The sequence below is a fragment of the Onychomys torridus genome, chromosome 3 (genome assembly GCF_903995425.1).
Source record: "Onychomys torridus chromosome 3, mOncTor1.1, whole genome shotgun sequence".
NCBI classification, from domain to species: Eukaryota; Metazoa; Chordata; class Mammalia; order Rodentia; family Cricetidae; genus Onychomys; species Onychomys torridus.
Genome location: NC_050445.1, coordinates 102,685,718 through 102,709,382, shown reverse-complemented (window position 1 = coordinate 102,709,382; position 23,665 = coordinate 102,685,718). Strand labels below are relative to the sequence as shown.

Here is a 23,665-nt window from a genome sequence, read left to right as displayed (position 1 = left end):
AGTCTAGTGACGAGGGCGGTGGGGGAGAGCTCCGCCAGCCCTGCGGGGTGAGCAGTCCAGCCCTGGGTCCGGCGGAGCTAAGACACTACAGCCGGAAAACTTCCATCTCCCTCTCCTGGCTTTGATCCTCACCCGACAGCAGACCCGAGGCGCCGACCGACCGGAGGGAGGATGAGAGATGACCGGTCCTTTGGCAACCTGACCATCTCCTTAGCAGAGCCTTCCAAAGCGAACCGGAGGCTGGCCACACGACCCAGGAGGCGCCGCGCCTCTTGTGGATGTGTGTGTATGAGTGAGCAAGAGGGTGTATGTGTGAGTGTGTGGATGTGTGTGAGTGAGGGTGTGTGAGTGAGGGTGTGTGTGTGTGTGTGTGTGTGTGTGCATGTGTGTATGTGCGCGCTTGTGGTGTGGATGGGTGTGTGCACAGCACAATTGTGTGGAAGCGTGTCCGGGTGAGTGTACACTCGTGAGTGTTTGTGTATGTGCTCGTGCTCTTGGCTGCTATTATTATTATTATTTTGGAAGAAAAACCCTGGAAATCTGGGACAGGTTATGGTACTCCCAGGGTGATTTCTCCTTTTGCAAGAGGAGCTGACCAGAGAAAGCCACCAGAGCCATTTCCCTGCCAGCAGAGAGCATTTTCCTCCACGAAGAAGGATTTCTACCCAGCTCTGCAGCCAAGTAAAAGAGATTAGCCTTGAAACCTGTGAAATCGACTATCGCTGTGTGATTACCCAGGCTTGGGAGAGGACTTGGAAAGAAAAGGAGAAATAAATCAAGCAGTCTGTCAGTTCTTATTTGCCACGTCGGAAGATGTCATCTCAAACTAAGTTCAAGAAAGACAAAGAGATCATTGCCGAATATGAAGCCCAAATAAAAGGTGAGCTGCGGGGCCGCGAGACTTTGCCTTCTCTCCCTTCCCCTGTCTCTCCCTCTGCTGTCTCCTCCTGTGCCTCCTTGCCTTCCTGAGAAGTTGCTATGCAGCAACAATCTTATTGTAAGGAGGATCAGCGGCGGCTGCACAAGTCCAGACTGGCTCCCACTGCAGATAGCGCCTGGGCTGGGAGCGTGAATTACAGAAAGGGCAGGAATCTCTGCATTGCAGGTGTGTGAGGAAGATCCTACACCTGACTTTGAGTGTCGCCGCCGGTACTCCATCATCTTGGCAGTGATATGTCACTCGAAGGCCATTTTGACAGTCAAGGCCTCCTCCCCTTCACTACCACTGTGAAAGCCCTTTGCTATTTATGTATATATTTTCTGATCTGCTCTCCCCACCCCTTCTTTTGGCTTTTGTGGGTGGTTGTTTCTGCCTCTGCTGCCTTCTCTGGGCTGAAATTCAAATGGATGAGTATGGGCTGTGGGGGGTACAGCATCCTTAAGCAGCCCTTCTTTGTCAGAGGCGTTTCTTGCCTGGTCTGAGTTGCCATGGATTAACTGTTATGGGACATATTGATCCAGACTAATGCAGGCATTTAGGCATAAAGAGAGAGAGAGTTCTGTGCAGAAAATGTATTATCTGCTGGTGTGCAGCCCTGGTCCTTCTGTACACAGTTGTTTTGGGTCATCAGCCAACACCTCAGTGTATAATTTGGACTAGTAGGTGCTGCCTGACTCCCATGGTTCTGGAGAAAGTCTGCCTGCTGGGAGAGAGAGAGAGGGAGAGAGAGAGAGAGAGAGATGACCTTTGGGTGCTGGTTCCAGCCTTGGTGGCATAGAACCCACACTTCTTGCAGAAGCCGCTCCCTAAATCCATGCTGGCTGAGGCAGAGAAGGGCTGCGGTTGTACAGCTAAATGCAGGCAGGCAGCATCCGCCCTCAGGCCAGATGGTGGGCTTAGAAAAGCACTGCTTTAGCAAGGAGAGCTGAAGGCTCCTTGTCCTGCTTCCCCTTGCAGAGCCTGTGCCTGGAGAGAGGTCTCAGCTGGGGCTGAAGCACTCATTTTCTTTCTGCTCCTTGGTTCTCCTTGCTGCGACACAGGGTGTGTTGTGGTCTCACATGGAGTGGGCAGACTACATCCTCAGTGGGTGTGGAGGCCTGGCTTTGAAGCTGTGTAGGTGCTGCCCAGTGTAGAGTGCTGCTTGGAGGTGCTCGTGGCTGAGGATGCCACGCCTGTTACTGCCCCAGGGCTCCACGCCCCAGGAAGTCAGTGGCCTCGGGCTGCCTGCTGTCCTGTGCCTGCTGCATTCAACCTTCAGCTAGTGGGGGAAGCTTTGGGAAGGGAGTGAGCGTGGGGTGGGGGTGGGGGCTTTGTGTTTTCCCTTGTCTTAGTTTTGGGCCAGGCCAGCTTGCTGATGGCCCCTGGGTGGGTCCCAGGGCGAAAGGAAGAGAAATCTCTCCTCTTCCTGACCTCCTTCTTAGTTTTTAGCTCAGTGTCAGAAGCAGTGACTTAGATGTATCAGCCTGCGGACAATTTAAAAACAAGTCCTTTGGCTGCTGGAGATGGGGATTCACACAACTGCTCGGAACAAAAGCTGGTTTTTCAATTTTGTATATCTACTTTTTAAGGAGTTTATATATTTTTTGAGAAAATCTTGACTGCCTTTTTTTTTTTTTAAATTGAGATTCCCATAAAAATGTTATGACAGAGAAGAAAAGGGGATGTTTGGACAGTTCGTCTTGGTAGGAAATCTGCTTATCTCCTCTTTGAAGGGTTGTTACCACCAAGCTAGTCAACCTTTCCTGAGGACCCACAGAGCATCAATTGCCCTGGCTAATTCACTTCCTTTTCACCTTTCACCTTTATTTTAACAACCAACCAGCAAATACCAGGCAATGATAATGAGTTTCTTCAGGAAATTGGTCCAGAAGATCTGGTCTCTTTATTTTAGTTTACATTTTTTTTCCCTTTGTAGCTGGCATCCTTAAGATTGAGATCGTAGGATTGCTGCACCTGAAGCCCTTTGAAATATTTTCTTTAACCGTTCTATTTGTTGGCTTGACATGTAGCTCAGTGGTAGAGCACTTGCCTAGCATGTTCCAGGCCTTGGGTTCCATCCACAGCCTTGTTGGTTAATCACTGCCAAAGGGTTGATGTACCCAGGGACCTCCAGCTTCTGGGGCTCAGTTACAGACATCACTGCTCTTGGCCTGCACAGTGTGCAAAGGGGTTAGTGTGAAGCCGGTTCAGAGGTAAGGAGCTGAGCCCTGGTGGGCAGTGTTCAGTGACTTACCCAAGGTCGCAAGGCCGTTTTCTTCCCAGGCTTGATGTCCCTGGTACATTGTTGGGCTGACATCGCCCTTTGAAGGATTGCTGTCAGTAGCAGATGGCAGCGTTGAGCTGGGACTGGCAGCTTCTTGATGGCACCCCATTGTTTCCCTCTTATTATCGTCCCTCTGCATGTGTGGCTTGTCTCTGAGGAATGTTTGACCAATGAGCAAAAATAATGCTTTGTGCCCGTCCCTTTTGCCCTGGCATCTGGCCAGGTTGGTGCAACCAGTCTACTTCACTAAGCAGGTCTCAGAGACGTGGATTTTGTGAGGGGAACTTGGGATTTTTAGAACAATGTTGAGTTCTCTGTTGGCTTTCTCCTTTTTGTCTCTGATTAAGGCATTTACTGACTTAACAAAGGATGGATATTTTCATACAGCATTTCCATCGTGAATGTTTTTAGATTCAAGCCTTTTCTTGCCTCCTCAGATACCTGAATCAATGGCTTTGTATTGGGATGGAAAACCCAGCATCCTCCAGACCTACACACTTTTTTTTTTTTTTGACAGCTGTGGCTCTTGGAATTTTTTCTTAGATGGCATCCTCCACATTGGTTCTATAGTTTCTTTTTGGGGACTTCTTAGAACAGGATAGACCCTTTTCTGCGACCGCCCACACATTTGTGTTGGGAGCCTCTGGTTGTGCCCTGACTGTAGTTAACCGCATTTGCTTTGGTAACAAGGTCCACTACCATTCTCTGTCTTCTTTGCCTCACGTGTCTGTTTGGCGTTCTGGGGAGTTTCTCATGTACCTCAGGATAGCCTTGCTCTATGTAGCCAAGGATGACTTTGAACTCCTGATACTCCTGCCTCCTAAGTACTGGGATGACAGGCATGCATCACCATGCTGAGTTTATGTAAGCTATGTTGGGGATTGAACCCAGGGCTTCCTGCACACTAACTAAAACACTCTTGTCAACAGAGCCACACCCCAGTCCTTCACTCTCCTCAGACCTACTGCGTCGTGGGCTGCAAATCCCAATGTGTTGGGTGCTTGGAGGGTAGAGTGAAGATGATCTGTGGCAGATGGCACACCTTGCTGACATTAGTAGTGGTGACAATTATGATGGACCTGAGGGCACACATCCTGTCCAAATGCACAGTCAGACTTGAGTGTGACCATTTGTTGCCGCTTTTAAGCCCACCCACATCTTTCCATTTTTCCTCAGATGTCAGTAACTTTCAGGGAAGCTTCATGTTCTCAAAGAAGTTTTGCCAAGAGGATGCCCCAAAGATTTAACTATCAGTACTCTGTCAATGTGGTGGAAGAAAGACATCAGCTCCCCTCCCCCATGCTGCCTGCAATACTTCAGCCAGTATTTCCCAGGTGTTCCGTTAGTGCTTTGCACTGTTCACTACTTACACCATGCATGTGTGTTGGGCGTCTCTGCTCTCCAAGGCTAGGAATCTTGTTAGAAACACAGTGAATTTGCCCTGCCTTGTTCTTGGTTCCCCCATACTGGCTCCAAACAGAGGACACTTCCTGTCTTAGTGTCCCTTTACAATCTGCTTGTGAACCTTGCCTGAGAGTGAAATTACATTCTCGATCTGGAAACTGGCAGGCTGGCACTCCATTCCCTTTTTGAAAATCAGAACATTTGCCTGTCTCCAGCTTCTTGGCATCCCTCCTGTCCTCCACAGTTCCCTTGGAGATCACTGATAGCATTTGGGGATCTTATCTGCTGCATTCTCCATACCCTGGGCTCTAATTGAGCTCACTGCCAGACATAATGGTCTGTTCCACATTCCCTCACGGTGCTCCCGTTTCCATTTCAACCCGATAGAAGAGGGAAACAGGAGCGCCGTGACAACTTTAGGGATATTTGTATTCATTTTAGGATAACTCTTTAATAGTGAAAGCGAAAAAGTTGGGGAAAAAAGAGCTGATATAGAAGATAAACATTCAGGAATGTCTGTTACTCATTTGTTCACATAGTCATACAACAAACATTGACTATCTACTTTGTTAAGTCTTGTTTTATACACACACACACACACACACACACACACACACACACACACACATATATTATGTATTATCAAGACCTTCCTTGAAAAATGATGTGAAATAAGGGAAGAAAATTTAAAAGCCCCACAATACAATCTTGCAACTGAGTGCCAGAATGATCTCAGTCTTGCAGAGAGCTTCCTACATGCTCCTTAGGAGGACTGGAGCCTTCTCAGAGTGCACATTTCAACAGGATAAAAGAAGGAAAGCATACTGGATGGGGGATCCGTGGGGGGGAACTGTGGCCCAAGGGCCGTTCCAGAGGGGCAGCTTGTCACTGCCTGGCTGGCCTGTGAGCCCGAGGTGGCAGTTCTCCCGCTGCTGGGAGGAAAGCTGAACTGAAACAAGATCTCTTGGTTGTTTAAACGATGGCCCGACTTGGAAGAATTCTACCCTGTCTAACCAAACATGTTGGTGGATACTTTAAGTTGAAGTCCATAAAATCACTGGAGTAAGCGTCACCAACTTCCTCTTTCATCTTGTCATTTTCTCTAAGATAGACCCGTGGTCTTCCAGCCACACTAGAAGTCTCCCCAGCCCCCCAAATCCTCCATACTCCTCTCTACCACCAGCCTTTTCCTATGCTTGCATTTGCTCTCCTTCCAATACCTCCACTGCTTGTCCAACCCCATCACCCTCCAAAGTCTGCTCAGATGACCGTCCTCTACATAAGATGCTGCCTCAACTCTCCTAGGCAGAATTAACAGTTCCCTCGATCTGCCTCTCTCCCCTTAGTATTATTACTCTCCATCGAAATCTAGTGTTTAGGTTCTCATCCATGAACAAATGCATGTAGCCATCTTTGTTCCTTCAGTGTGCCTGGCATACAATTGGTTGAGTGTGGCTGGGAAGTGTTTCCTTGGCTACCTCCCTTAGCCTGGACTGCCTCAGCAAAACACACCAGCTACGTGGCTTTTCCTTCTTTCTCCCAGTTCAGGAGACTGGCAATCAAGGTCAAGGTGCCAGCAAATTAGGTTTCTGGTGAGAGACCACTTCCTGGCTTGTAGACAGCTGTAATCCTATTGTGCACTCACTGGCCTTTCTTCAGAGCACAGAGCTGGCAGAGATAAAGCTTCTTTCTTCTTTTAAGGGCACAGTCACATCTGGAGGTACCCACAATCTGTGCCTCACCTCTCAATACCGTCATATTGGGGTGGGGCTCCCATATGTATTTTGGAGGACACTGACACTTGATCTAGAATATCATTCTCCTTGTTCCATTGAGAGGAAGCGCTTTACTGTGCAAAGAAATATTCCTGCTTTGCTGAGTTTCCTACTTTGTCTCTGGTGTTTGTTAGTGGAGACTTGGTGAAGGCTGTGTTGGAAGCCAGTGGTCTTTGACAAGCCTCATGGGGTGCAGTCTGGTAAGCTTCCCTTCTAGCCACTCATCAGCAGATCAAAATGTCTATATTGGCCATTTCCTGAATTTTTCCCCGTCAGAGCTTATATATATATTAGTGATGACTTGCCTTCTTCATTAGCGCTTTTATCATCCACTTGGTACTGTGATGTGACTTGCTTTGGGCTATATAGCTTTATTTAGTGGAGGGGGGGCAATTTGCATTTTTTCTCTTGTTTTATGATCCCTCTACCTCTACAAGAGACTCCACACGTTTCTAGATGAAGAGTTGAAGTTTAGAGAAATAAAATCATTTATATTAGATTTCTCAGGGAACCACAGAAAAACTAGGTTCAAAAAGGAATCTTTCCAATTCCATTGGCACAGCAAGACAAAATGCCCCCGGAGGCAACATGGCCTTGAAAGCCAGAGGTTCCTCCAGAGAAAGGCTGGGCAGAGTGGGCGTGGTTCGGTGCTGTAGCCTAGGTAGTGCCTGCCATCTTAGGGGCAGCCAAGTGCACATCAATGGGTGCATCGCTCTGGTGAGAAGTAGGTTATTGCGGTGGCAGAATTGTAAGGTACTTTGGAAAGATGGTGGGAGGGTGTGTAGGATGGGGATGATTGGAGAGATTTGGACTCCTGAAGTTGAGTCCTTTCTTGAGTAGCTGCTGGGAAGGGGACAGGGTTGTTGTCCCTAAAGTGGCTGAGCTGAAGAACCTGTGGCCTCGGAGAGGACCCAGGAAGTGGTGTGCCAGCCTCGAGTTCACTGGGAAGTGACTCATTCACTTGGTAGCTCATTGGGTTTTGTACAGTATCTTGGCTGTCCAGGAACTGGACTTTGGGTATGTTCTAATTTGTTGACTCATTCTACCAGTTTGTGTTTGGGGTAATGTTTCCTGAAGTGTATCAAATGAAATTGGATGTAAGAGGTGTTGGGTGAAAGAAAATAGTTTGTATGCTCCAACAGGTCTTGAAAACTCTAGGTACACTAGGTGAAATTGGCCTGTTTCTCTCAGGGCTTCAGACAACCTTGGCAGTGCTGGGCATGAACTGTAGAGTCAGGCCAGTCTCCCCAAACTTCGTCCATCCTGAAAACGTCTTTCCCCAACTAGTTTGTGAGATCCTTCCTTGCTTCATGGTTTGAAACATGTCAGCCCTCACAACTCATGAATAGTCTGTGCCTTTTCTTTTTGCCCACTATCACATTCTCTGATTCCTTCAGTACTTTTCTCAGGAGACAGTTTGAAGACCGGCGCAGGAAAACAAATGCACACCAGTTCTGCTAAGTAATGTCAGTGTGCTGCTTTGTGGTCACTAAGAACGTGGGGGTTTTGACATTTTCAATGGCAGAGTGCTCAACTACAGATTTAAGTGGCAATTTGGAAACAGCTGTGTCCTGATCATCATGTGCTGCTGTGTGTGGGTGTGCTTGTCTGTGTGTGACAGTGGGGTATGTGCGCATGGTGGTCAGGGGATGGTCAAGGTGCCTTCAGTGGACTTTGCACTGCCCCTGGAATTGTCTGGTCTGTGCCCAATGACAACAATGCAGATAAAAAATGGAGAGCCCGTGGCTCCTGCAGCTCTGAATGAACCAACCTTGGCCGCAACCCAGAGGCACAAGAAACACCCTTTCTTCTCTTTCTGTCACTTGATTTCCATCTCATGTTTCTTTTTTGCTGGCTGGTGACAGACACAGCTGGGCCAGTTGGGGCCTCTCTACTGTTTCTCTGGGATCATGACCTGAGATCCGGAGGAACCTGGGCAGCACAGGGTGACTGTGGGATCATGACCTGAGATCCGGAGGAACCTGGGCAGCACAGGGTGACTGTGGGATCATGACCTGAGATCCGGAGGAACCTGGGCAGCACAGGGTGACTGTGAACCACTCGTTGCATTTACTGTCAGCTGAGTGTGGCAACTACAGAGCTGGGGTGTCATTTTTCTTCAGTGGTCAGTTGTTCTTCGTCCCTTGTGTGTCCTCTTTCCTCATCTTCTTGTATGGAATATGCAGGAATTGGGGGTGGGGCATCATGTCATTCAAACACAGAGGGACTCTGGCCCATTGTCTCTGGCCCATCTTGGTTGGTCCCTATGAGCCTTGATCTCTGCTCTAATAGAAACCTTGTCTCTTTTCAGTTCCCATGAGTCTGTCTGTTCCCTCCCTTGTGATTGGTGGAACAGAGAACAGAGTCCCGCCCCCCCTGCCCCCCATATAGACCTGTGACATCTATATTCACATTATTTTACTTACTCTCTTCTTTGGCATAGGGAATCTTCATCTGCATATGTGTGCATACGTGTACATGCATGTGCATGTGTGTGGGTGTACATAGCATAAAACAAGAGGAAAAGGTGATATCTTCATGTCATGCAATCAGACTTTGGGGTGTGTGTGTGTGTGTGTGTGTGTGTGTGTGTGTGTGTGCAGGTGTCTGAGTGTCCAGAAGAGGGCGTCAGATCCCCTGTAGCTTGAGTTATAGGCAGTTGTGAGCCACCTGATATGAGAACTGAACTTGGTTCCTGTACAAGAGTAGTAAGCACTCTTAACCACTAAGTCTAGAGGTCTCTCCAGACCACTTCCAGCTGTTATCAGTGTTCATTTTTCTTTGTGTTTTGTTTTGTTTGAGACAGGTGCTCATATATTCTTGGCCTTGTTTGAACCTAGGGCCTCATATATGCTAGGCAAACACTGTAGTGGGCTACATCTCTGGTCAGCCACATTCTTTCTCTTCTTCTCAAGGACTAAGCCTTTGAAAGCCCAAAGGCCAGAACTGGCTCCTTCTCCATTCCATCCCTGAACATGGAATGCGCTGTGGATTGAGAAGGGCGGAGTAGCTTAAGGAAGTATGTAAGCGACCATGTTCAGCATGCGGGACTTTCCTTGCTTTCTCCCTCTCTACTGCCAGCATGCAATATCCATTAGCTCCTGCTGGGACGAGGCAACACCTCCAATTCATGGATTCTCCCCGACCGTTTATGTTGTGATCTGGGTCTTTCTCGGTTGAGGGAGCTTAGCTGTATAATGTGGCTTCTACCTACTAGATATCAGTGGCCAACCTGCCCCAATTTGTGACAAGCGAACATTTCTCTAGCTGTAACCAACTGACTTCCAGGGGACAAATTTGCCCCCCACCTGTTGAGAGCCATTCTTTAATGGGTCAGGGCATCCTTACCATTGATGTCTGATGACCTCTGTTTAAAGCCCTTGAGTAGTGTGCCGTGGAGTCCCTCATTGAGGACCCCAGATTGGATTTACAAAACCATGGTCTTTTCACCTCTTTCCTTGCCTATCTACTCTCTTCTGTCTTCACTTCCTGCTTTCTCGCTCTCTGCTGATTCCTTGACTTCTCCAGTTCCCCCTCTTTCTGTAATGCTCTTCCTCTGGATAGCCATGTACATGCTTTGCTCTTTGGTATTCAACTTTCTGGTTGCATGTTGCCTCCAGACTATCCAATAGCCATGCAGTAGCTCTTTATGGAGCAGCTGACTTGAATTCTCCAGCGCTTGGACTGCACTGTGATTTCCCCTCTGTGTTTATTTATTCTCTTTTCTAGAGCTAATGCTGAAGGCTGCTTGTAGTGGTTCATGCTTGTCTTTCCAGCCTCTCGAGGTTGAATCAGGGGGATGGCAAATTGGAGGCAAACAAAATCAGAACTTTGGAATCTCTTGTTTGTGTTTTTCTAGCATGCAGAGCTCCTGGTGTCTAACAGATGCTCACAGTGTTTGTTGACTGCTTGTGTGTAGGTATCCTTGTGATGGACTTTGTTACATCTCCAGAATGAAGCAGATCCAGGCTTCCCCCAGCACAGCTGAGAGATAAGAAGATAGAGGGTTCAGAGACGGGGCTCTTGCATCCATGCAGAGCTACCTAGTTAACATGACTTACAGTGGTTACTTACAGGAATGCTTCAGGGAATTGGAACACAGTCTGTTATTTGAATTCTTAATACACGTGAGATTGGAGCATGGAAAGGGCAAGGTGTACCCCTCATTCCTCTCTTTCACAGACTCTAGTCTTCTAGAAAGATGGTTGTAAATATGGACAACACGATGATATATACTGTGCTAAGAGTATCGGAGCTTTGTGGAAATTCAGATAAGAAGTTAAGTCGATGCCTAGGAAAACTGGAGAAGTTATTAGAGCAGCAAGAATTTTTGGGTAGGATTTTGAAGGGTAAGTAGAAGCTCTCTGGGTGGTGGAAGGCACTTTATGAAGCGAGAATAAAATGTACACAAGGCTTAGGGGGCACAGAAGGGCCTGGGTACTTGTGAAATGCTGAGGCGTTTGATGTGTGACCCCAGAATGGGTGGAAGAGAGTGGGAGTCTGTCCTGGAGAGACTGAAGTGCTTCCCAACCAGCAGGCCCCATGAGTCTTTGACAGTGGAGAGGGTATGATGAACAGTGAGCTCAGCTTATTTCCCCAGTGTGGAAACACACGTCTGTGGTATAGCATTTATCAGAATTTTCTTATTTTAAAATTTTTATTTAAAAAATTTAAATTTCATTTATACATGTATGTATGTGTGTGTATATATATATATTTGTGTATTCATATATGTACGTGGGGTAAGGGCATGTGTGTGCCATGTGTGTATGTGGAGGTCAGAGGACAACTAGTGTGAGCTCGTACTTCCCTTCCGTCATGCGGGTTCTGTGGTGGCAGCACCTTTACCTGCAGAGCCACGTTCAGACCCTGGCTTTTCCTACTTTGTCTTTCCAGGTTCAGACAGATGACATTGTGTTTACTCACTTGTTTGTCAGTGGACACTGGACTGTCCCTGTGTTTTAGATACTATGAATACTGCTGTTACAAATGAAGTGTTTGACCACAAAAGTCACAGTTCTTACAACTTCATTTTTGATTATGGGTGTGTTACACATGCAGTATATTGAAAATAAAGAAAAATGTAGAAAGAAGGAGAAAAGTCTAGAAGCCATTCTTGAGGTAACTACTACAAGCATTCAGTGTATTTCTTTCTAGACCTCACATGTATCTCTTCTCTCAAATATGTTTTATATCTGTATGTAGAGAGAGAGAGAGAGAGAGAGAGAGAGAGAGAGAGAGAGAGAATAAATCTTTAATGCCAATTTATAAATCAGATAGACAGGGATACAGGCCTGAGGATACAGGATAGAGCACAGTCTAACAGTGACCAATCACTTGCCCAGGTGGGGCCTTGTGCGTTTGGATGGGTCTCTTAGGGAGTGTCCAAGCGACGCTGGGACCCGTTCTGTTGTGGTGCATGTCTTGTCTTGAGCATTTCTGACCCAGCTCTCTGCAGATTTTAAAAACAAAATGTGTGTAAATCTGAGCTTTCTCATGAAGAACTGCCTCCCCACCCATGGCTATTGAAGCCATTTCAGTTTTAGTGTCCCTTTCCAGCCTCTTCCAGTCCCACCTCCCTCCTGGGCCCCAGACGACAGCTCCTGTTCCTGGCAGGGAACGTTCGAAGGAGAGCTTTGCCTGAGGAAAGTGATCATTCTTTACAGCTGCTCGCCCTCACCACTGGCCACTGTTCTCTGGAACACCATACCTTTCTTGTTGCGGTGGTCTCTGGGCTCCTTGGTTGTTGTTGATACTCTTAGGGTTCCTGATTGCCTCTGGTTAGGGTTTTTTTTTTTTTTTTTTTTTTTTTTTTTTTGTCGTCTTAACACAAGCTAGAGTCATCTGGGAAGAGGGAACCTCAATTGAGAAAAAGTCTCCCTCAAATTGACTTATAGGTAAATTTGTGTAGGTGTTTTCCTGATTCATGGTTGATGTGGGCTGTGCTGGTCCAGGGAGGTAAAGAAAGCAAGCTGGCAAGTCAGTAAGCAGCATTCCTCCAGGGCCACTGCTTTAGTTCCTGTCTTCAGGGTCTGCCCTTAGTTCCTGTCTTCAGGGTCTGCCCTTAGTTCCTACCTTGACTTCCCTTCATGATGGATTATAGGTTGTGAGCTGACATGAACCCTCTCTTCCTTTCTTTTGGTCATGGTGTTTATCACAGCAATAGATATGAGACTGCTCTAAGCGTTTGCAACTTGCCCTCCTCTTTCCACCACTGGTGAAGGGATTTGCAATCTCTAGTTCACTGTGAACCTATAAATCTGTAGTTTGCTGTATATGTTTTCTGGCCATTTATCTCATTGAAAAGCCTAGATTTTCCCAGGTGGTCAGATTTTCACATGGATTTGAGCTCAGCAGGGTGCAATTGCTCCTAAGGGGAAAACGCTTCCTTCTATAGCTTTTAGTGCCAGTGACTTTAAAGGAATATGGGGGGGGGTCTTATAAATAAAGTACTGAAGTACCTTAGTTTCCTTCAAGGACTAACAAGAGTGGGTGTCATTTCTATGACTTAGTGGCACCTGTGAGTGATAACTGTTCTTGTCCTCTGGTCTCATCAGGACACTTTCGGGCAGAGTTAGTAGGGTTCTGGTTTGAATGTGTCAAGTCCCTCACAGGCCATATGTGAGAGCTTGGTCCTTGGTTAGAGACGCTGTCTTGAAGGTCATGGAGCCTTTTAGGGGGTGGGGTCCAACTGGTGGCCGTAGTCTCTAGAGACAGGCCTTTGCAGGTTTGATCTGCCTTTGGTGCAGTCTAGCTCTGCTTCCCATCCACACAATGGGGATAGCTGCTGCTCACACTTCCTGGCCATGACGGACTGAACTCTCTCTGGAAATGCCAGTCAAAAGGAATCCTCTTTCCATTAAGGTGGCCCGGCTAGGTGTTTTGATCAGAGAGGCAGCCATGAGTATTGTTGGCCAATGGCACCGTCTTTACTTTGATTAGTCGCTTCGTTAGATAGGATGTTTGGGTCTCTCATGATGTGCTACCTTGGGAAAACTGAGGCAGCCAACCCTTATCCCTGGCCCCAGAGATCTGATAACGGACTGCTCTCCTGCCCTCACCATCTGGGCACATTTTCACTTGGCTTTTGTCCCTTGCCCTGCTCTGAGGCTCTGTCCCTGCCTGTTCCTCTTAGGCCTTATTCTGAGCTTCTCTGTGTCTTTGGCTTCTACTTGGCATACTATTACCACTGAAACTCTGTTTCAAAAGTAGCAGAGGCCTGGGTACTCTCTGCCAGAAACACAGAATTATGTTCCTGGAATTAGTGTGAGAGAAATGTTGAGAAGGTGGTAGCCCACCTCAGTTGATTTAGTTTAACAAGTATTTATTGAGCGCCTGCTGTGTTTGCTTCCTTCATAGACTTTATCATTCTATGGGGAATACACCTTGTAACTTGTAATTACTAAAGTGCTGAATGTTATGTAAGAGGCTGTGCAGAATACAGGGGGAACCTGTAACAGACAGATCTAAATGGTTGAAAGTGCTGTTGGCGATTTTCTGATATTGATCTGTAAGGCTGGATCATATTGGCCATGCTTATATTATTGCAATTATTTCCAGAGCTTTTTAGGATCCAGACAGAATCATCCTTCCATTTAGAAAAGGGTCAGAAGTCATCCAAATATTTAAGGGATCAGTAGGTCTAAGTACTTCCAAGAGAAAAGCACAAGTGCAGGTGTAAACGATCAAAATAGTTCCAGAAAAGGACACTCTAATAGCTGTCCTCAGGACACCGAACACAGTCACAGAGTAGCCACTTCTAAGGAGAAAAGCTGTGGATCAACTGAAGATGTGACAAGCACCGTGGCTGTGCAGAATTAAGCAAAATCCACACTAGATTCATGAGAGAATCTAGAATGTGGAAGGCGCCATTAACAATGCAGACACCATGCCCTGCAAGACTTGAATCGGCTCCTGGCCGTCAGACTGATGAGAAGTCCACAACAGGTGAAAAGGCATTAGATTTTCCGTGCACTGGTTTTTCCCACTTGAGAAAGGAGGGTCACAGTACCTCAGTGTGTGTGTGTGTGTGTGTGTGTGTGTGTGTGTGTGTGTGTGTGTGCAATGTGTACAATGACACATCAGAATTTCCAGCAGGATCCTTAGTACACAGTGGCATTCAAAAGTCGTAAAAATGTTAACTAGTCCAAGTGGGGGACTATCGTACCCTGGACTGTGGACCTGAGCTTCCTGGGAAGCTGTTGTAATGGAGATAACGTACCAAAGGTTCCCAGCAGGGGGTTCTGATGAAAGAAAGTTCTAGTCACTGGTCAATAGCTTGCTGTTTACTTTGCATTCGCTATCATAGTCTCTGGACCACCTGAAGGACTGTGTAGCAAATTCAGATTTCATGTAGGGAGACTGTTCCGCCCCACCCCCCACCCCCATTCACACACTTTTCCAGACTCCTAAAAGATAGACAGATGTAGGAGTGAAAGTTACTCCATCTTTGAACTGTGGTTTAAGTCAGGGAATATGGAAGTGCTGTGGGCCAGAGCCTGGGACTGACAGTCCTAAGACCCAGTTGTCTATCCCTGGTCTGTCTTTGGGACAAGCCACATCTCCGTTCTCCATCCGGCCCCACTGGCTGCTAACAGAGGGCTTGTCTGCCCTACATTGTAGTTGCTGTGAGGCTCAGATGAGGCGGTTTGTGAGAAAGTGAACTCCACTGGGCTACACAATGCTCATTATTTCTATTTTTTGTCTGGCTCCTCCCCAGGACACGCTGCTGCGACAGTGGCCTTGTTTACGTGTCTGGCTTCCCATGAGTTCATTGAACACAGGGGCCTCATTTTATTCATTCTTGAATCCTTGTGCTTAGAGCCTGTCACACAGGAGGCATTCAAAATAAGTTTTGGACTATCAAAGGCAAAATAAATAAATAAATATAAATAAAAAAAGGAAGGGCAAATCATTCAGTGTAATCCTATGAAAATGTTAAGATTGTTTTCTAGAAAACATTACCTTTGACATCTTTAAAAATTTAAAAGATAAGTTTCAGTCCCAATCAGAAATGACACTGCTGGGACGGAAGCAGGAACTTCAGTCTGAACAATGTAATTGGCCACTTATGTGAGGCGATAGCAATCCCCGCTCCCCAACCCATCAAATGTGGGTGCAGTTTCCAAGGGGAGCAGAGTGGATGAAAAGAGGCTATGAAAAGCAAATCCTGGCACTTCTGAAGAAAGATCTCCCAAGAAACAGTAATGCCCCCACAGCCCCCAGTTTCACCCATTGTCCGTTAGAGGCCTGGAAAAAGCCTTCTCAGGGCTCCTCAGACCAGGGCTCTCCGTGGCCTTTTCTCCGGACTTTGGTGGTAAAAACGTGTCTCCCACGAGTGGGACGAATTCCAGTTGCCTGACAAAGTTGGAAGGATTCTCTGGACCAAACTGAGGGGGAGGGGGCGGCTCCATGGTCTCCAAGACCCTGATGATTGTCATCCAGAATTGGGGGCAGCAGGGGGGGGGGTGGGGGGCATGGGGGATGGGAAACACATGACTCTAGAGCAAATCCAGTAGAGTCTCTGGGGCGCAGGCCTGCTGTTAGGAAAGAGGCCCACACTCAGCTTTGATACTTGTGTCTTTGTCCATGTAATGCCATGAACCTGCAGTTTGCCTATTCTCCCCACCAGCTGCCTACGCACAGGCCAGACCCAGCACCATGAGACAGGTCATGGTCGCCTAGACACACGCTGATTCTACAGAGACTGCTGTTCAACTAGGTGAAGCCTGTAGTAGCCTGCCAAAAGGCTCTATGTGGTTGGGATTCTAATTGGATGCTTGGGTAAGGATGTTAGCATGCCTATCTAGTTCGAGAGGCAAGGAGCCAGTGAAGGCAGGCTTGGCACAGAGGCTCAGTGTCTTGATAAACTCACGATAAGTTAAAAATATGGCTAAGTTAAACCTACCAACATTGCAGCCATGTCCCGCCTACCTTGAATATGCTCTGAACACCTACAGTGGGCAGAATTATCTAGCTCAAAGCTTGTGTTGTAGCAGAATGCTTAGCAGCTCATGGAATTTATTGAATGCTGGTATGGAGAAGCCTCTGCATTGCTGAGTGTTGGTTTCCTCTGGTGATCTCGGGCTGACTGGGAGCTGTGGCTTGCTATAATCACCCAGCTTTGAAAAACATTATTGGATAGCGGCTCACACCTTTAATCCCCATACTTGGGAGGCAGAGACAGGTGGATCTCTGTGAGTTCGAGGCCAGCCTGGTCTACAGAGTGAGTTCCAGAACAGCCAGGTTACAGAGAGAAACCCAGTCTCAAACAAACAACAACCCAGTATTGTCATACTGCACATTGCTAGCCTTGGGAAAGATCAAAATTAAAATTAGATATACAGTTTTCTACTGAGTTTCAGTTGTGTTCACACCATTGACAAGTCAAAAATAAATACTTCCATTCAGAGACATAGTTGCTGATATTGAAGTGAAGATGGTCATGGCCCAGGTCTGCTGGTGTCTGGCTGTGTGACTTGGGGAGTCTAGCCACCCCTTTAAGCCTTGGCATTCTCGTCTGTTAGGTGAAGACAGTAATCTGTCTAGGTGAAATGATGCAATGCACAAAATCTCTAGCTCGGTGTCCTGCACAGTAAGGACTCCAATGATGTTACCTACTTTTATTAGTAATTACAAAAATGCAGCTTCTGCAGTCTTAAAAGATCTGGGCTCCAATTCCAGCTCTACCATTTATTAGACATGGGAAAGCTCTGTCTCTCCAAGGCTCAGTTTCTTGCTTTTCAAGAGGGACAGTGATGGAAATACCCTTGAGCCTCACGCCAGAGCAGGCATGTGGTAGATGCTCAATACACAGTACTGAGTAGCTATTCAGAGAACCACCAAGTCCTGTGGCATCCAAACCAGAAGAGAAGGGGAGAAAGGAGAGACCCCAGTGTGCTGCTCTTCACATGGAGCACTCCTTTGGCTGTAGGTAGGGTGGGCACCCAGTGCCCCCAACTCCAAGCATGCCTGAATCATGGCTCTATTATTCCAGGGTAACTAAAACAGGTCTGGAGTCTGTGAGCCCACATAGAGAGCTGGAGCACCTGATCCCTTCCTGTAGGAACCAGCATGGATGCCTGCTCCTATTCCCAAAACTCTACCAGACCCAACCAGCCACAGAAAAAAAGGGAGAAGATCTGAACCATCCAGGCTTTACCTTTGACCCCCTTGAAAGCACATGCTCCAGGATTTTGGTTCATCTTTTAAACTAGCTGGTCCATAGATCTAATCTTTCCTTTCTGAGGGTAGTTTTTTTTGAGGCAGAGTCTTGCTGTATAGACCAGGCTGGTCTTTGAGCTTGTGGTGATCCTCCAGCTTCTGTCTCCTGAGTGCTGTGTTTACAGGCCTGTACCACCATATCCAACTCAGTGAGTAGATTTCTATGACCTTAATTGTGACCTTAATTTGGGAGGAGCAAATAGAATTGGCCTTGAGCTCACTGGAGTTCAGCACCCCCTTCCCCTCCTGCTCTAATCTCACTGATCTTCTACTGTTCCTGAGAATTTCACAGCTTAGCCTAGAACCAGCTCAGGCTGAGCTCTTAGGAAGAACTGGACAGAGAACCAATGAGGTCTGGTCTGCATCTTCAGCCTGTAGGGTACCTGCCTTGAAGCCAGCAGCTGGGTCATGTTGCCTTTAAAGATTAAACAGTGCCTCTTGGACATCTCTGTCTCTCTTTGTGCTCTTGAAGCATCTTCTAGGAGAGTGGTTCTCATCCAAAAGGGGCCAAATGACCCTTTCACAGGAGTTGCCCGAGACCATTGAAAACACAAATATTTACTTCATGACTCATCACAGTAGCAAAATTACAGTTATGAAATAGCAACAAAATAACTTTATGGTGTGGGGGGGTCACCACACACGAGGAATTGTATTAAAGGGTCGAAGCATTAGGAAGGTTGAGACCCTCTGCTCTAGGAGAAAAACAGTGAACTGATACCACTCCCACTTACTGCTGTCCCAGTCTGACACCCAGCACCAGTCAAGAGACGGTCTGTGGCCAGTGACTTGTTTTGTTGTGAGGTTAACAGAGGTGTCAACTCTGTATACATGTCCACATCTCTGACTCTTTCAGATGGGGAGATCGGAAGGTCAGACGTGACCAGCTGCCACCGGTTCACAGGATACTGTCCTTCTCTTGGCCAGGAGTGGTTCAGCCCCTGTATTAGACAAAACCCCTGACAAAAGCCACTTAAGCAAGGAAGAGTTGGCTTTGACTTGTGGATTTGAGGGGACGGTCCACTGTGGTGGGGAAGGTATGGCAGCAAGAGCATGGGGCAGCCCATAGTCAGGACCCTCCCACCTCTGGATTGGCTCTGTCCACATTCCAGTGGGTCTCCCCTCCTCAGTTAAATCCTTCGGAAAAACCCTCATAGATATTCTCTTAGGTGTGTTTCCATGGTGATTGTACATTCAGTTGGGTTGCCAGTCAAGATGAGCCATCACAGTGCCCTTGATCCCTTCTCTCACACCTGCTGCTTTGTACATTTGCTTAAGCTGCCTCGTTCCTCTAGGCCTCTGGTTTTCCACTTCTGGATCAGGCTAAGAAGTTATACTTTATTTTCTGTCTCAAATGAGCCTTTCCAGATTGGCTTGGATAATGAACATAGTATGCCAATATGTCACACAATTTGATGTCTTTGATAAGAAAATGCCTCCAAACTGCCATCATCTTTTAAAATCTCACAACAGAAATGCCATCATTATTGTCATTGTTGAAGAACAAAGTGTCAACCAACCATAGACCACATATACAACCTAGTCCCATGTGATACCTCCTGGTGGCTTCATCATCATCTGAGTTTGTGTAAGTGTACTCTCTGATGCTTCTACAGTGAGATTGTCCAATAATATTTACACAGTGAGATTGCCCAATAAGTGTTCATTTCTCCATATGTCTCCTCAGCAGCAAATGGTATACAACTGTATATCTCTTTGAGGATGAGATTGAAGTTGGAGTCAAGAGCAGGAGGCTGTTGGTCAAAGACTGTTGGCCTACGAATTATCATTGAGGAGGATTGAGGATAAGCCTGAAGCTGCTGGAGGCCACCGAGGACCTAGGGGTGTGATGGATAGTGTCCTTAATTATCCCTGTAATCATTATCATAATACATAATCATAATACATTTTTTTGGTTTTGTATGTATGTATGTGTGTATGTATGTATGTATGTATGGTATCTTTAATCACTTGGGTGTTCTCTACATTATTTTTGAGACAGAGTCTCTTACTGAATCTAGAGCTCATTGTTTTGGCTAGATGCTTGGCTGGTAAGCCCTGGGAATCCTCCTATCTCTGCCTTCCCAGCAGTAAGAGTACAGGCATGTGTTGCCATGCCTGGCTTACACAGGTGCTGAAAATTGAACTCATGTGTGTGTGGCAAGCACTGTATTGATTGAGCTATCTCCCTAGCCCCCATGATATGTCTTTGGTAATGAGAATTCCTTCAATATAAGGTGACAATTTTAATATCATTGCATACTTCACAAAGAACAATTCTGCCCAACCTGGTCCAAGCACTCTGACTGGACTGTCAAGTCAGACACTGACCTAGGATGGAATCCCAGATTCAGCAGTTAGTACTTTCTTGGCCTCCAGCAAGCCCATTTTCTATCTCTGCCTCAGTTTCTCCCTTCTGGTTACCTTACTGGACTCTTGTGAGGATTAGATAATATGGTCCAGGCTCGGCTCTTACCCATTGTCTACAGCGTAGGCCACACTCGGTGTGAATACTCTGTTATTGTTCATACCCAGATTTGCAGAGCTCAATTGGATCCAAGAATGAAATTTAGAACAGTTACAGCAGCCATGGCAGCTTGCAGGCAAGTTAGATCATTAGCATATTTTCTTTGGCTCTGTAGCACTTACAGAAACTGATTCATTTCCAACATTTAAAAACCAAGAGGGTCTCTTTAAAAAGAGAAAAAACCAGGAGTGTTCACATAAAAATCCAGACTTTTGGCATTTCTCACCAAGTAGGAAGATCCTTCTTAGAGGGAAGAATGATGGCCATCCTCTTCCATCTTCCCAGGGACAGGGGCTCACACTTGTTCTAGTGCCACTGGCCTGTTTCACTCCCTGCTGTCTGCTTGGCTCGTTGAGGCATCTGAGGTCTTTGATTTTGGAGGAATGGATCAACCTGGAGTCAACACTCTATAAATATGATCTCCTGCAGAGGGCTTGGGAGAAGTAGAGTGAAGGAAGGTTGTATTTACTGGCAGGGGTCCACCGTACCATCTGTGTTATCGATTAAAAAAAATCACAAAATGTAGAACCATGGGCCTCAACAATCTTCAGGGTGGAGGCAGGGGCTTGGTCCTCTTAAAAGGAGCTCAGTTTGTACCTGTGAGTGAGAGGCCACCTGATTGCAACATGCAGGTGGGCTGGAATTTAATAGGGAAAAAGTGGAATTTCTCACCCTTGTGGCTGAAAAATCCCTCTGGCCAAGTGCAGGCTGCTGAGCCGTGTGCTCAGTGACAGCACTTGTGGAAAAGACTTAAGGTTGGCCTTGACAGTGACTTGCAGTGTGAGTCACCGGGAGCAGCTGCCAGCAAACCTAATCTGATGTGAGGCTGTGTTTATAGAAGTCTAGTGTCTAGAAGATCTTTCTAACAGTTAGCACAGTTTTGAAGAGGCAGGCAGGCAGCATCAGGAAGCCTTGATCTCTCTCCGGGTAGGAGGTGTTTGAGGCTCAGTGAGATGTCCCTGCCCAAGATTGTCCCAGTGGGGGATTGAGGCTCCAGAAAGAGATTTGTTATAGGTGACATGGAAGGTTGCTGTCAACTCTGAGCAGCCCAGCAGAGGAGAACACTTCCTGTAACAATGCGGCAAGTCTGGCTTTCTGGGGGGAAGAAGAAAGCAGGATGCATTGCAGAGGCTGCTGACTGGGTGCAGCTGTGTGTTCACAATGGGCATACGAAGGACTGTTTCTCACCAAGTAATTTAGACGATGGAGGTCGCTGTCCTTACTCCGGCCCCTACCTCACCCCTGGCTGCTTGCCCGACTCCTTGGAGACACAGGGGACAGGAGCTGTTTTATACATTACTGGTAGTTTTTACAAACTGGACTCGTAGGCGAGTCTTTAGTCAGACAGCACGTGGGCCAAGCACAGACTCAAATGTTTTGTTTGGCTAGGCTGTGTCTTTTAAAAATGCGAATTTGATGCCAGTGTGTAAAAATGAGAAGATTTCACATCAGTCTGGCCTCCCGGCACCTTTGCAAAGAGTCAGACAGAGAGAGGGTCTGGCAGCCTGAGCCTGGCCTTCCTGCAGGGCAGCTTCAGCTGAGATTGAGTGCTAAATGACTTGAGCTCTCACTTGGCCATTGTTCTCCACCCACTTAGGTGACCTGTTGGACCCGTGGTGGCCACTGTACTGATGGCAATTAATGACCATAGCATCATGGTTTGTTTTGGGGGTGTTGAGGACTTCCTTAGGGAGCCATCCTTGACTCCACTTGCTCATCTGCTCAGTAGTGTGGGCAGTTGGGAGTCCACTGGGGAGGGAGAAGAGGTGTCTATCCCTGTGGCTTCTACACAACCAATTCCCAGTGATTTCATCTCAGAAAAATGACCCTGTGTATCCATTGAGTGGCTCCGAGGCACCCAGTGCTTATCCCTAGGCTGGTCTAAATCTTCATCCTTAGGACTTTTTTGGTTTTTCGAGACAGGGTTTCTCTGTGTAGCTTTGCACCTTTCCTGGAACTCACTTGGTAGCCCAGGCTGGCCTGGAACTCACAGAGATCCGCCTGTGCAGTGGGGGCTGGTGGCCTCTTCTGCTGTGAATCCCTTAAGCTGTTGGCACATAGATTCGATCTTCCATTTGGGCAGGGCTGGCTGACTGTCCTTGCCCTGGGAATATGTAGCTAGGAGGGATGGAGGTCATGGTGCTAGAGAGGCGTGGTCGCTCTCAGGCAGACTTTGAGCGAGGCTCCTGCTTAGAGACCCCGGGTTTCACATGAAGCACTGTGATATTGAGACATAGGTATTTGGTCTTTGTCTCTTTCCTGGCTTACAACTTCTAAAATCCTTGGGATTTTCAAAGGATTTTGTATGCTAATGAGTTGTGTGATGGTTGGCAGCCTTTTGGTAGGCTTAGCTGGTTGCTGGTCTCCAAAAGGAGTCTTGTATAGACATCTTCACCCAGGCAGGGTTAGAGGGTTGAGACTTTCAGCTCTATCTTACTTCCAACTTCCAGGAAGGAACAGGGATAGAGCGGATCACCAATGGCCAGTGACACAATCAGTAATGCCTACATCGTGAAGCTTCCATAAATGCCCAAAGATAGGCCCTTGATAGCTGAAGACCTGAAGATTCCAGGATGGTGGCATGCCTGAATAGGTCATGGACGCTCTGCACCTCTTTTATACACCTCACCCTCTGCTCCTCTTCTGTGTCCTGGTGGATAAGATTTATAGTGAACCACTGGACTGAAGTGTCTCCTTAGTTCTGTGAGACACTCTAGGAAATAATGGGTTATAGGGAGTGGGTTGGGGGAACCCTGATTTATAGGCAGTAGCACAGGAGAAACAATATGGGGCTTGTAATTGGCATGGATGATGGGGGCCTAAGGCTATCTCTAGGTGTGTGTGTGTGTGTGTGTGTGTGTGTGTGTGTGTGTGTGTGTGTGTGTGTATGTATGTATGCTTGCATGCTGTGGGTTGAGTGGAATGGGGGTTGCTTGTGTGGTTGATGTATAGGACACCTCTTTCCCCACATCTGGTGTCTCAAGTGTGACAGGGTGGGAAGATCTGAGATGGGGTTTCCTGCTCAAGTACCACCCTCTCTAAGAGCTGCCTACTCTGGGCTCAGAGCCTGGCTTCCCCGCTGCTAGGGTCTGGGAGGGGCTAGGAAAGAGCTGACTCTAGCTGGGAAGGTTTGGAATTTGGTGGCAGCAATCACAGGAACTTAATCCAGAGCAGGAGTCCAGAGGGGCAAAGCCTACCTCAACGTTGTTGGTCAGCTTCCCTGCTCCATGATGGAATTGGCTGGACTTGTATTCTGTTTTTGTCTGTCTCTTTGCTCTTGAGTTTTCAAACCAAAATTGTTCAACCTGGAATTTTGAAGTTCTTGGGACACCTGATACAGCTAGTCCTTGCTAGGTTTTCAGGCTTGTCATTTAAGAAGTGTACTGCTGGTCTGATTGTTTTTTAGGTTAGACACAGGGTCTACTTGTCTAGCTGTCCACAGTAAAGCTCTCTGGTGGCCATTTGGATTTTTTTTTTTTCTGCAATTAACTCAGCATTTTCTTTTAGTGAGTTATCATTTGAATTTCATTTCT

General features: G+C 47.0%; 1 protein-coding gene across 4 annotated transcripts in view; it reads left to right on the top strand.

Moving 5' to 3' along the window:
* Nucleotides 1-391: 391 nt before the first annotated feature.
* The window catches only part of Srgap3 (SLIT-ROBO Rho GTPase activating protein 3), a 224,895-nt gene continuing 201,621 nt past the window's right edge, over nt 392-23,665 (top strand). For all 4 annotated transcript variants that reach the window (XM_036180553.1, XM_036180551.1, XM_036180554.1 and 1 more), the window contains exon 1: nt 392-880. In XM_036180553.1, the coding sequence (XP_036036446.1) occupies nt 814-880 (67 nt within the window). In that variant the 5' untranslated portion in view covers nt 392-813. The remainder of the gene's footprint in view (nt 881-23,665) is intronic.